Below are 15,046 nucleotides of genomic sequence, written 5' to 3'. Positions count from 1 at the left end.
CAGGTGGTGCTAATACCCATAATCAGAGTTTTAATCAAACCTATAATAACAACCTCAATTTATTGAGCTCTAAATTTATGTCAGGTACTATGCTCAGCACTACATATGACTTGTCTGCTGCTGTTACTGCTAAGTCGCTTCAGTCGTGTCTGACTCTGTGCGACCCCATAGACAGCAGCCCACCAGGCTCCCCTGTCCCTGGGATTCTCCAGGCAAGAACACTGGAGTGGGTTGCCATTTCCTTCTCCAATGCGTGAAAGTGAAAAGGGAAAGTGAAGTTGCACAGTCGTGTCCAACTCCTAGCAACACCATGGACTGCAGCCCACCAGGCTCCTCCGTCCATGGGATTTTCCAGGCAAGAGTACTGGAGTGGGGTGCCATTGCCTTCTCTGATGACTTGTCTAATCGCTACCAAAACCCCCAGCAAAACAGGTACTACTGCTCCTCCTGTGGTATACATAAGTAAACAGAGTTTGGAGAGTTTGAAAACCTGGCAAAAAGTGCAGAGTGAGGAACTGGAAAAAAAATTTTGACCAAAATTAGGCCTGCAAAGATGCTGATAATAGGGGGAAGCATGCGAGTTTGGGAAATTAAGGGGCATATGGAAACTCTCTGCTCAGTTTTTTGGTATACTGAAAACTACTTAAAAAAAATACAGTCTAGAGACTTCCCTGATAGTCCAGGGGTTAAGACACCACTTTTCAATGCAGGGGGCACAAGTTCAATCCCTGGTCAGGGAACTAAGGTCCCACATGCCTCAGGGTGCAGCCAACTATTAAAACAAACAAAAAATAAATAAAAACACTCAAGTATCTTTAAATAAACAAAAATAAAAGTCTACTGATATATATTTAAATAATGGATACAAAATAAGTGTGTGAGTCTATAAATATACATAAATGTAAAATGGTGAATCTAGTGAAGAGTAGAGGGTGTACCTTCATGTTATTCCACTTTTCAAAATGAGAAGTTCTGAGAAATACTAAGGAATAGATGAAGAAGTCTACAAAATAATATTTAAGAATATATAAAATAAAATCTAAACAAAATTAGACCCGAGAGACTCCAGAGTCTGAGCTCTGAAACAGATTTTGCAACATATGTGTGATACGTGTTATCAGCTAAGAAACTTGGAAGGAGTTAGGAAACCCTGAAAAAAAATGAAGCCTGAGGATAAACACTTGAGATTTGCAAATCTCTTTCCACAGATGATAGTGACAGAATTGGCACATCCACCGTGCCCTGGGCAAGCTCCTCTGTTTGGGGTTTGATCCCCTTGATGGCAATCAGCCACTTCAACCACCACCTCCAGTGAATAAATCTGCAACCGGTATCAGGCAGGTCAGGATATTACAGAACCAAGGGAAGCAGAAGGACAGCTGTGAGAAAGGTGCACTTGCTTTGTATGTGGAGGTTCATGTGTATTTTGATCAGTAATTCCCCAAACTCAGCTTACATAGATGTGTAAGAAAAGGGGACTCATTGAAAATGTCTTGTGTTATGTATCTCACAAAGCATTCAAAATCAGGCTTCAGGAAGAACAGGAATGCAGTTCAAACTCAGCAAAAATTCAAATATCATCAAGATTCTCTTTCGCCTCTGAGTTACTGACTTTATCTGTAACATCAGATGGGAATATGTGACAGCAAAGAGTGTTTGAATGTAATATCTTTGAACAGCTTCAATTCCATTCCAAATTTTTGGGGAAGAATGCTGTTGGTCTCCTGCAGGTAAGGTGCCCACACAGGAATAATTAATACAGACATGTTTTCTGAGAGCTTTGCCTGGATTGAGGCTAATTCCAGTTTCCTCCTGACTAGAAATGTCAGTGAATGGAATGACCTCATCTAGAAATCTAAGGCACTAAGGTGTATCTCTGGATACACCTGCTCTCATGGTCTCCAGGGCCCCCGTGCCTGGGTATCTCCATCAGATGCCACAACCCCCTCTCCCCACCTCCACAAGCACTGCTATAGAGAATGTTCACCACCCACCACTCCGCCCCTATGGTTCCAGCTAAAGTTCAGTGTGTGACAGCAAAACTTCAAACATTACATTTGACATTTCCCCTGCATGCTCCTAGGAGACAAACTGGCAGATTTGTCTATTAAAAAAAAAAAAAAAAAAAGCTCTTGATACCCAGGAAGATAAAAGGAAAAGTACTGGGTTGGTCAAAAAGTTCACCTGGGATTTTCTGTAACGTCTTATGGAAAAACCCAAATGAACTTTTGGCCATCTCAATGCAAAAGAACAAGTGAGGAACAGTAGCAGCTGGATGGCTGGTGAGACAGAGTGTGTGCAGTTTGTCCCCATCCTTCCCTTCTTCTTCCTGTCTTTTCTCTTCTCCTGCCATGGGTTTCTAAATTCTTTGAATTTGTTTTCTCTACTCTCTCAACCATTATTAGGAGAAATCTTCCTTCCATTTCTTATTTGTGATTCTAAGCAGTACTGATAAAAACTGTTGATGATTTAGGAAAGAGAGTTTTGGACTGAGTACACAAAGTATTCATATTTAAAGCCATTAGGTTACTATTGAATTAATTAGCATGGTGCCTTATTTTCTGTGAAAAGGAGACTGAACAAATGTACCACCCATTTTTATTCCTCTGGGACTTATTAAAATACATGGGCATTTAACTTCTGCAAGATAATGATGCTGCACAACAATGTCATCCTGACAGGAACACTGTGAGAATACTCTGCAGATATCTTAATGCATAATCACAATTATTGTTACCTAATTAAATCTGCCTTGGAATACGAACTGAAGGATAAACTAGTAAAACAAGATAATAGAGAAAAATCAGTGTGCTTTTTTCTCACACAAGAAACCAGAGAGAAAATGCCATAGAGCATCATTGCTGACCCAGCAAAAGCTCTGGGTATGTGATATGTTATGATGTTACTAGGCATTTATATTTCAGGTCAATAAAAAGCAATCATTGAGGAAAATGTAGTAACCTTGGTTTGTGTAATAATGTTAAAATATAACTTTCATACACTTTTGGTTTTCTGCCCACATGCAAGATTTTGCCTAAGCCTAAAAGTGCTTTTTTAAGAAATACAGTCTATGACAGGTTGTGCATTTCTATAGCATCAGGGTTTTGCCTAATTGCATAATGCTTTGATATTTCCAACCAGCCAAGAAGATAGAAAATTCTTTAAGATGCTAAAAAGATTGAAAGTCCCCTGATCCAACTTATTACAAATACTTGATAACGATGGGCATTTATTTTCCTAGCAAGATCACTCTGTATGAAGTTAAGTCATTTGGTTCTTTTTTCCATGCTCTCTGTTGCATAAAAATACACTGTGCCAGGCCCCTGGTGCTGTGAAGTTTGTTCCATCACCTTGTAGGTTTGAACAGACAAGTACTTTGGACAGACTGAGAAACATTTCTTTAAATGTCATTATATGACCTACCTCCAATTTACATGCAGACCAGTTGCTGAGGACCCAGCTGTAGCAGGGGGTCATGGGGCAGGTTTTGTGCTGGGTAAGCTCTGTGGGACATGGCCGGCCTTCTCCTTGGGTTGGCATAAGGATAAATCGAGTCCGGCTCCTCTGACCTAAAATGAGAAGGACAATGTCAGCTTTTCCGTTAGAGTTTGGCTAAAAAAGGAATTAAAGAACAGAATGTTGCCATATATATAAAAGTCGTCACTAAATCACGCTGAACTTCATCATGTCCAGGTTTCAGTTATTTTGCTATTTTAATTTAGGTTTCCATGGAGATACAGGTCATCCAAGGTCTGCATATGCTTGTGGATCTGAAACTCTGTCTTCTACTTCAGCCATCCTACGTCCAAACTCTGTACTGTTGCCAAATAGACTGACCCCGTAAACACTGGCAGAATGTTAATTCATTTAATAAATATTTCTTTATTAAGCTCTAGAATAACCAAAGCATGTGCCATGTGCTAGGGGTGCAGTGATAAAACAGCCCGATGTACCTCCTACCCTCACAAACCTTACATTCTAGGCTAGAATCACCAATATTAAGCAAAAAGAGAATGACATTCCCTATGTTAGGTTCTAAATCATCAAGTGAGATAGAAAATTGCACATAATCCAAATTACCCTAGAAAATTCCCTAGGAAGATGCCAAGATTACCCTAGAAAATTCCCTAGTGTGGTTCCAGTAGTGTCACTCCGTTAATTCAACATGACCAGTTTTCCTAGAGTTTAGGACCAATTTCTCTTTTTCACTGAATATAAGATAAAGTTGTTAACTTGTGTGAAGAAGCCGTGATGTTTGAAAAACATTTTTTCCTAATGAGAGGAAATTGGTTAATAAGAATGGTTTAGGAAGGAGCAGGACTCTCACGTCATCTTATACCCACTGCTAGGCGTCAGGTCATAAACTTACTGATAGGAATAATGGATGGAATTTAAATGTTTCCTGCTCCTGCTTTCTCTCCCACTCACTCTTGTCTTTACTCATTTGTTACTGATGAACTATGGTATGCATATAGTTTCCTTAATATTAGTCATGTGTGAATCCAATGCCCTTCTACTGTTGTTATAAAATTAATTATGTGATTTTATCCGTGATAAATGTGAAGGGAAAAACAGAAGGTTCTCCGAGAGCATGTTATGGGGATGCCACCCAGTCTGCGAAAGAATCAGAGAATATTTCCTTGAGCAGTTGAGCTTTAAACAGAAATCTGAAGGAGTAAGTCAGACATGATGTACAGAGAGTGGCCCACTGACCCACACAGAAGAAACAGCGTGTGAATAGGTCATGAGGTACAAAGGAGAAGGACAGGTTTGAGGACCTGACAGAAGGCCAGTGTGGCTGGACAAACAGCAAGGGACAGAATAGATTGAAGGAATACTGTTAAAGCTAATAAAAGTGAGAATCAAAGATTATACATTTATATTTTAAGAGAAATGGGCAGATAGCAATGACTTCACTTCTGCATAGAATTTACTTGAAAACCTTAGGTAAGCATAATTCTCAGATGTCCTCAAGTTCAGGGAGAAGTAAGGGTAACTAACACATTCAGTGGACTAGACGTCTTAGTGGTCACCAGAATATTATCATAGATATGGTGGAAAGTCAACTCTCTTTAAGAAGACCCTTGAAGAAAACTAGGATATTCTCATCACTGCATTCTAAATTCCTTGAGGCCGGAGACTCTGTCTCTAACATGAGACTCCCTATATATTAAGCATTAATTGAATATTTGTTTAATTCATATTTTTGTAAACTGTCTCTATGATATTATCTGGTGTGCAAACATGTGTGATGCTATTGCTAAGCAATTTTCTAAAGACATATATACTGACTCACTGAATAGTCATAACAGTCCTAGAGGAAAATTCTGTTATTTTCACATATTATAGATAAGCAACTTGCAGCACAGAATTTGTCACTTCTTTAAGGTCAAAAACATAGCAAGTTGCAGAACAGGATTCAAACCCAGAAAGTTTCGCTACAGAGATGACTGTATTAGCCAAGATGCTAATGCAAGAGAACATCACGGGCCCAGACAAGACAGCAAGGAATGGACTGATCTAGGTCTTCTATGGGAAACAGAAAAGAAACATAAGGTGGCAATAAAATTTGTGTCGTCAGTAACTGAGGCTTTGTGAACAACAGAACCTACAAATTCTGCATTCCTGGGCACACAGCAGAACATTTACATTTAGACCAATGTTCCCTCCCAACATCACTCAAATCAAATCATACTTGTTGGACATCACCTTATTCATATGAAACATTGTCCCTGCTCAATGAATGCATTTGGCTCAATATTTCACATTAACTCTTACTTAAATACTCTTCAGTTTTATAATAATCCTTATGTTTATTCTCTTGAACTAAATATCTATTATTCTATTGTCATTATAATTGCATCCTGTTCTCTATCCATCTTTGTAAGACTAATGACAATGTAGTGTCACCTTTATCACAGCTAAAGAGGTTCTATTTAATTAAAACCAAATCACTTCAAGCTTGTTCTTGAATTGATGGCATGCATCACTGCCATTCCTTTAGGACTATTTTATTTATTTCCATTAAAGTGACAGATATTTTCTGCTGGACATAGATGTGGGGTCGGGGAACCTAATGAAGTCAATAGAAAAAAAAAAAAATGACGTCCTCTAACCACTCACTGAAAGGCCAGCCATATGATTTCTCTGCTTTTTGCTATCCAAACACAAAGATAAGCTTAAACAATGTCAACTACTCCCAAGAAGCATATAATTCTATATTTTGAAGTATATTATGTTTTTTTTTCTTTTTTGATTATTGGAATATAATTGCTTGACAATGTTGTGTTAGTTTCTGCTCTACAACAAAGTGGATCAGCTATATGTATGCGTGTATCCCATCCCTCCTGAGCCTCCCTCTCATCCCCTATCCCCATCCCACCCATTTTAGGTCATCACAGAGCACAGAGCTGAGCTTCCTGTGCTATACGGCAGCTTCTCACTAGCTATCTCTCTTACCCATCGTAGTGTATATATGTCAGTCCTAATTTCCAAATTGGTCCCACCCTTCCCTTCCTCTTTGTATCTTCATGTCTGTTCTCTATGTCTGCATCTCTATTCTTACATTGCTATTAAGTTCATCTGTACTGTTTTTCAAGGATAAAGAAGTAGTCGCTCAGCTGTGTCCAACTCTTTGCGACCCTTTGGATTGTAGCCCGCTAGGCTCCTCTGTCCATGGGATTTTCCAGGCAAGAATATTGGAGTGGGTTGCCATTTTCCTCCTCCAGGGGATCTTCCTGATCGAGGTATTGAACCCATGTCTTCTTTGTCTCTGCATTGAAGGCAGATTCTTTACCCGCTGAGCCACTGGGGAAGCCCAGCATAACCTAGATGGGTGGGATGAGGTGGGAGGTGGGGGGGAAGCTCAAGAGGAAAGGGACATATGTACACCTATGGCTGATTCACATTTATGTATGGTAGAAAACAACACAATATTGTAACTATTCTTGAATTAAAAATAAATAAAAAGATGTATGGAATATTACTAGGCCATAAAAAGGAACACAGTCGGTTTATTTGTAGTGATATGGATGGACCCAGAGTCTGTCATACAGGGTGGTAAGTCAGAAAGAGAAAAACAAATATTTTATATTATGTTTAACTGGCTAACATTAATATTCAATAAGAAAACTTGGTTTATAAATGCATGAGAGTATAAAAGGTACTTGCTTCACCTTAAGTTTCTGTGAGGTACTATCTTTAAATAAGTTCCTTTTTAAATCAGGAATCTTATAAACTAAATAATCAGAGAAAGTATCCCACAATTGGGAACTTTCCCCACAATTCCTGAAGTTGCAAATATAATATCTAGCTACATGGAATACAAGGAGCCCTGCCATTTCCAATGGTCTCTGGAATTCTAAGCACCATATTGGATGTAATACTCAGCCTTGCACCTATCTCTCAGCATGGTTATTCTAAAAGGGACCTTTAAGGACAGAAGACAAGGAATTATTTTGATGATAGGGATTTTCACGTGAGAGATAAGACAGTGGAAAATGTAGCCAAATGAAATATATTTAAAATTATGATCTGTTGTAGAATATGAGAAAGACCATTTTAAAGCAGCTGATGTATGATGCAAAGAAACCTGGACTTGGCATCAAAACTCTCTATCTGGAAACAGTTCTCTCAAGTTAACAGCTCGTAAATGATGTGACTGTTTGAAAGTACTTTAGCCCCTCTAAGCATCAATTTCCTCTTCTGTAAAATAAAATTAAGTACACAGATAGTCCTCATTATCTGAGGATAATTCACAATGGGGAAAATGCCACTTAAAATTAGTTTATTTCATAGGAATTACATTATTTTAAATACATAATAAATCTCTAAATGGGACTTATTGTGGAACTAAAAATATGCAAGTGGGTTTATTTTATCTAATATCAACTACCACTATCATTATCTAATATCAATTATATTTTATCTAGTATCATTACATGAAGATAATTACAACTATGCAGGTATTAACACAAAGAACAAATAAACTATTGATATTTCTTAATCATAATTTTATGATGACCCTAGGAAGGGTTTATTGTTATCATGTGGGTTTCATAGTTTGGTCATAGAATCTATTATTTTAGTTACTTTTCATCAATTTTCTCAAGAGCTCCCTTTAATCTTTTGCGTACAGATTGCCTAACTTTGTGCCCCTTTCTTATGGGTACACATTCCATTTGCAGCTAGAGATGTACCAGCAGACACCCTGATGCAGTGACAGAGCACATGTATCACTCCAGGAGGCTCATTGACTGGGGGATGGCTTTACAAGTGGTCAGTTCATCAGTGGGTATTTTGATAGTATGAGGAGTTCTGCTTCCTACAGATCTTACAATTATGCTGATTCAGGTGAAGACTAAGGAGATGATGAGGACTCCCTGGACTAACCTCATGTTGGTTATATGAATGAAAATACACCATATAGAAACTACAGCATATCTGAAATATAGTAGGTGCTGGCTAAGTCTTAATATTTTTAAACGTTTATTTTGACAACTACTATTTTATATCAGTTCCTTGACCTGGCCCTGGAACAAGCCTGTAATGGGAATATAAAGTATGCTACTCATATTCTCCTGGGCTTTATAACATGAAATGCGCACAACTATGAAGTCCGTAATGATTCAGCCTGGTCCCACCAAAACCACTACACCCTGGCCTGCACTCCTCTGCCCTCCGTGTAAGAGAGAAGGATGCTGCCATCTACATCCTCATGCAGCCAATCTGAGAAGGAGAGAAATTTCTTGGACACTTTACAGACAACTCTTGTTTGGGTTTCTGAATCTATCTGAAACCTGAATTCAATAGTTGATATAGACAATATGTTTAATGGATAATACCAATGAGATATAGAAACTGATGCTCTTATTCATCTACACTTCAGGCTATAAAAGAGAGCAAAGCATTAGTTTTCAAATACATTTCCAATTGAATAAAGACCTTAGATTACAGTAGGTTAAGTTTGCTTACAATTCTCTCTAAGCTTTTCCTCTCCTCCCTTGAGGAATATTGAAAACTCATTATAAGCAACAGTGATACTAAGCCTACTATTAAATTAGCAATAATTTCTGGCAATTAAGGAAAAAAGATTACTTGATGAGACTTCCAGAAAAAAAAAATAAGAAAGATAATGAGGCATGCTAGCTCTAACACATGGAACCCTAAGAGAGGCCAAAACTACTACCTACACATAGGCTTAAAGGGTATGGGACCAGATCACACTCCCATTGAACTCAGCAGTAGTCAGGCTTTGCTCTGAGGCTCCACTGACAAAGGGAAGGTGTGGGAAACTTTAAGCAGTAAAAGAACTCCTCAAAACTGGTTACATATTTGTCAATACTTACATTCATAAAAAGATACAGAGTCAAATGCAGTGGTTCTCTGTTCTGACCATACTTTCAGGTCCAGGGAGCCAACCACCAACACTGTTACAGTGAGAGGCTCTAAACATTGAAGCCCCTGACTGTACCGACAGATACTGATGTAATTAGCTGAAAATCATGGTTTGGATAGCTCTGGACAATTTGAATAAGAAAAGCAAACCATGCAGATATGTTTGTATAGGAAACTGGAAAGGAAACAAGGATAATAGAGCAATGAAGAACATACCTATTTAACCTTAAATAGATCATTAAATAAAATGTCTAAGCAATTCATATGAATATACTTATATGCTCCAATGTCCACAGACATAAAAAATACAAAAACAGCAGCATGTGATGCCACTTTGAGCTTAAAGAATGTTATTTGAAAATTATTATTACGGGTTTGCTTTCCACCTTGGAATTGTTTGTTTTAATATGAGTTAAATTTTCAAGGCAGGTGCACAGTCATTGGCAGAGAACTGTCTTCCTGAGCTGACATCTGGCTCACCTACACCACAAAGGATGCTGTTCAGTGTCACTGGGCTTCAGACGATGATAGTCCCTCTTGGTGGTTCAGTTGCTAAGTCATGTCTGACTGTGATGATGGTCCTTCCTGATATGCACTCAAAAATTAGGTTACTGAATAAAATATTTCTGCCTTTAAGTATTTTCTCTTATGAATTTATTCCTAAGATTTTGGCACCTAATATTTCGGCTACCTAATATTAATATCAAGGCTGTATATTGTCACCCTGCTCATTTAACTTATATGCAGAGTACATCATGTGAAATGCTGGGCTGGATGAAGCTCAAGCTGGAATCAAGATTCCCAGGAGAAATATCAGTAATCTCAGATATGCAGATGACACCACCCTTACAGAAGAAAGTGAAGAGGAACTGAGGAGCCCCCTGAAGAGGGAGAAAGAGGAGAGTGAAAAAGCTGGCTTAAGACTCAACATTCAAAAAACTAAGATCATGGCATCCAGTCCTATCATTTCATAGCAAATAGATGGGGAAACAATGAGAGACTATTTTGGGGGGCTCTAAAATCACTGCAGAATGTGACTGAAGCCATGATATTAAAAGATACTTGTTCCTTGGAAGAAATGCTATGACAAATCTACACAGCATATTCAAAAGCAGAGACATCACTTTGCTGACAAAGGTCTATATTGTCAAAGTTATGGTTTTTCCATAGTCATGTATGGATGTGAGAGTTGGACCATAAACAAGGCTGAGTGCCAAAGAATTGATGCTTTCGAACTTTGGTGATGGAGAGGACTCTTGAGAATCCCTTGGACAGGAAGGAAATCAAACCAGTCAATCCCAAAAGAAATCAATCCTGAATATTCATTGGAAGGACTGATGGTAAAGCTCCAATACTTTGGCCACCTGCTGTGAAGATCGGACTCATTGGAAAAGACCCTGATGCTGGGAAAGATTGAGGGCAGGAAGAGAAGGGGGTGACAGAAGATGAGATGGTTAGATGGCATCATCGACTCAATGGACATAAATTTGAGCAAACTCCGAGAGACAGTGAAGGACAGGGAAGCCTGGTATGCTGCAGTCCATCGGGTCTCAAAAAATCAGACACAACAGAGCAACTGAACAACAACCACCTAATATTAATCAGTAGAAAATACGAGCAGATGACAAAGTACATGAAAAAGAAACAAAGGGACACTATCAAAAACCTTGTTAATGGCCGGTCGTGCCAATCTATTAACCAATTTTAATCACATATGTTTCTGTGGTTAAGGCAATTTATTGTATAATTCCACCGGTCATTATAAAAGTATTCCTCATTATGGAGGAAGGGCCTAAATTAATTGAGTGAATACAGTGTTCTAGGATATAGAGATGATATAGCATATTCTTGCTTAGTTCTTTTCCCTTCCTTCTGATTTCTTTGCCTCCCTTCACCTGAAAGCACCCACTCTCCCCACGCCCCTCGAATCTATCACTTCAACAAGAATCCCAGTCTCATATTTCATATGTGATAAACTGAAGCCCAGAGAAGTTAATTAGCTAAGTCACACAGCAAGAAGGATGGTAACAAAAATAAGCCCAATTCCAAAATCATCTGTTTTCCAACAAATTTTATATGGCCCAAGTCAGGTATCAGATGATACCTGTTTAAGGCCACTTAAACAGGTTTGAAAAGTACACTTAGTTCTACTCTCTGCAATCAATGTGTTACTTATATTCATGTGTTTCATTTTTCCTTTAGAAAAAAAATGGTAATTAAAATTATGTCATTAGTACTTTCTCTGTGACAACTCATTTGCTTTTGGGTATTTGTCAGAGTAAATTTCCCAAAACAGCAGGAAGTTAGATTGTATATAAAATGCTCAGTTAATTTCATGCAGTTCTTTATGCTGGACATCTGTTTTTTTACTACTTTTCACAAACCTCACCAAGGAATTTTTATCCAAATTTATTTTTAAGTGTCAAGTTTAAGTATACATCCTGTATTGACATGACTTTAGGATCAAGGTTATTTTCTAATGTAACAGGGTGGAAAAAAATTATCATCTTGAGCTGCTAGCTAAAGATAAATCTTCAGCATATGATTGACATCATGAGCGAGAGAAGATGCAGTAATATTCCTGCATTCAGAACTAGAGTCCCTGATAGTTAAAGTCACTCAGTCATGTCCGACTCTTTGCCTCCCCACGAACTATACAGTCCATGGAATTCTCCAGGTCAGAATACCGGAGTGGGTAGCCTTTCCCTTCTCCAGAGGATCTTCCTAACCCAGGGATCGAACCCAGGTCTCCTGCATTGCAGGCAGATTCTTTACCAGCAGAGCCACAAGGGAAGCCCAAGAATACTGGAGTAGGTAGCCTATCCTTTCTCCAGCAGATCTTCCTGACCCAGGGATCAAACTGGGGTCTCCTGCATTGCAGGTGGATTCTTTACCAACTGAGCTATCAGGGAAGCCCCAAATTTCCCCTATAGAGGGACTCCTTGACTTGTCTAAAAATTGCTTCAGGCACCCAGACATCTTTCATACTAAACAACACTCAGGTAAGGCAAGGCAAAGATTCCATAAGTTATTCAGAGTAAAAGAGACCAGTCCTAGCCATGACCATGTATTCGGGAGTGAGGTTAGTAGAGTAAGGAAGTAACGACCACATTTTAGAGGGTAAGATAGACCATGGTATCACAGAAGAGAGGTGGGTCTGTTAAGGGCAGAAGATCAGGCATTTTTGCCTTTGCTTGGAAATAGAGCTCCAGATTTTTCCATGATAGTATGCATTCTATCTGTTGGAACATAGTAAAAGAAAGAGAGTTCTAGAAACAACATCTGCTTCTGCTTTATTGATTATGCCAATGCCTTTGACTATGCAGATCACAACAAACTGTGGAAAATTCTGAAAGAGATGGGAATACCAGACCACCTGACCTGCCTCCTAAGAAATCTGTATGCAGGTCAAGAAGCAACAGTTAGAACTGGACATGGAACAACAGACTGGCTCCAGATAGGGAAAAGAATATGTCAAGGCTGTATATTGTCACCCTGCTTATTTAACTTATATGCAGAGTACATCATGAGAAACACTGGGCTGGATGAAGCACAAGCTGGAATCAAGATTGCTGGGAGAAATATCAATAACCTCAGATATGAAGATGACACCACCCTTATGGCAGAAAGTGGAGAACTAAAGAGCCTCTTGATGAAAATGAAAGGAGAGTGAAAAAGTTGGCTTAAAGGTCAACGTTCAGAAAACTAAGATCATGGCAACTGGTCCCATCACATCATGGCAAATAGATGGGGAAACAGTGGGAACAGTAACAGAATTTATTTTCTTGGGCTCCAAAATCACTGAAGATGCTGACTGAAACCATGAAATTAAAAGACGCTTGCTCCTTAGAAGAAAAGGGAAGACAATCCTAGAGAGCATATTAAAAAGCAGAGACATTACATTTTCAACAAAGGTCTGTCTAGTCAAAGCTATGGTTTTTCCAGTAGTCATGTATGGATATGAGAGTTGGACTATAAAGAAAGCTGAGCACCGAAGAATTGATGCTTTGGATTGTGATGTTGGAAAAGACTCTTGAGAGTCCCTTGGACTGCAAGAAGTTCCAGCCACTCAATCCTAAATCAGTCCTGAATATTTATTGGAAGGACTGATGCTGAAGCTGAAACTCCAATACTTTGGCCACCTCATGAGAAAAACTGACTCCTTGGAAAAGACCCTGATGATGGGAAAGATTGAAGGCAGAAGGAGAAGGGGATGGCAGAGGATGAAATGTTTGGATGGCATCACTGACTCAATGGACATGAGTTTGAGCAAGCTCCAGGAGTTGGTGATGGACAGGGAGGCCTGGCGTGCTGCAATCCATGGGGTTGCAAAGAGTTGGACATGACTGAGCGACTGAACTGATTCTAGTTGCTTATTTTCAGTTCCATTCCCAACAATCAATCACATTTCAAATCCAACATATCAAAACTTAGCAGATCACTGTAAATATACAGCAGAAATACCCCCAATGAGGCTCTCCCATGGGATGCAATACAAGAAGGTCACAGAAAGTGATTCTGGCAATCATAAAGCTCTTCTGTCCATCAGACTCACACATTCCCTATCTAGAAGGTTGGTTCCACACAGCTATATTCCAGTTAGATGGACTAGATAATATTCAACATTGTCAATTAGGAAACAAGTATACATTTAGGAGGCTTAACATCAGAGAGTCTTAAAACCCTCACTGCCCTTTGTGTTTCAACCTGTGATCCATTTCTTCTGCTTGTTCTTAAATGTACCTATAAATTGTGAGAATTTTTATAAAATAACCTAGTACCCAACCCAGGGCCATGTCCCTAACATGAACACTTACATATACAGTGTCAGATGTGAAGGGGCACAATGGAGAAAATGGGGCTTAGGAGACACCTGAACTTGGGTTCAAGTCTTTCCCCTGCAACTGACAAGCTCTGTGACCTTGAGCAGGTTAACTGCCTGTCACCTTACCTGTACAATTATGCCTATAGTTTCATAATACTTTCATAAAGAGTTATTCTAATACTCCTGGCACCAATAACTGCCTTTGACCAATAGATACTAAAAAGTAATTATTCTCATATTCATCATTTTACATATAAAAAGTTCAAGTGAGGTCTGCAAAGGGTGGCTCAGAGTCTTACAACTTGCCTTTGGAAAAGCCACCTTGAAAACTAGATATTCTTGTCTAGTCTTTATTTATTTATTTTTCCATTCTACAATTTAGCCTCTTGTTCCTTGTTGTAGGAACTAATTATTTGATATAGTAAATAAGTTTGAGCTGTTATAACTATTGGACTGCATATGATCAAGGATACTACAGTGATCATAATTTATTCTGACACTAAAAATGAAGGTTACTGGCTTGCCTTTTAAAATCTTTAAAAAAAAAAGAAAAAGAAAAAAAGCTGGAATCACAAACTTGTGATTCTCTGCAGTTAATATAAAATTATTTTTTCATTATGGGTTAGAGTTGACAGGATAATCATATGCCATCTGGGACACACAAGTGGCAGGCTGGATTACACAAATGTAGAAAAATACTATAAACTCATGTGCATTGAATTAAAATATGAAAGAGGAACAAATCATAAGGGGTTAATAACCCTCTTGGAATGTTATCAGTTAAATAATAATTATGAATAATTCATGATATGCTAAATTTAGGGA

General features: G+C 38.6%; 1 protein-coding gene across 1 annotated transcript in view; it reads right to left on the bottom strand.

Annotated features, from left to right (window-relative positions):
* Positions 1-15,046, bottom strand: part of THSD7B (thrombospondin type 1 domain containing 7B) — a 993,808-nt gene that overhangs the window by 25,009 nt on the left and 953,753 nt on the right. Inside the window, exon 21 of the mRNA XM_043487921.1 lies at positions 3,424-3,569. Coding sequence (XP_043343856.1) covers positions 3,424-3,569 — 146 coding nt within the window. The remainder of the gene's footprint in view (positions 1-3,423; positions 3,570-15,046) is intronic.

This window comes from Cervus canadensis, chromosome 15 (genome assembly GCF_019320065.1).
Source record: "Cervus canadensis isolate Bull #8, Minnesota chromosome 15, ASM1932006v1, whole genome shotgun sequence".
NCBI lineage: Eukaryota > Metazoa > Chordata > Mammalia > Artiodactyla > Cervidae > Cervus > Cervus canadensis.
This window is presented reverse-complemented; position numbering and strand designations above follow the sequence as displayed.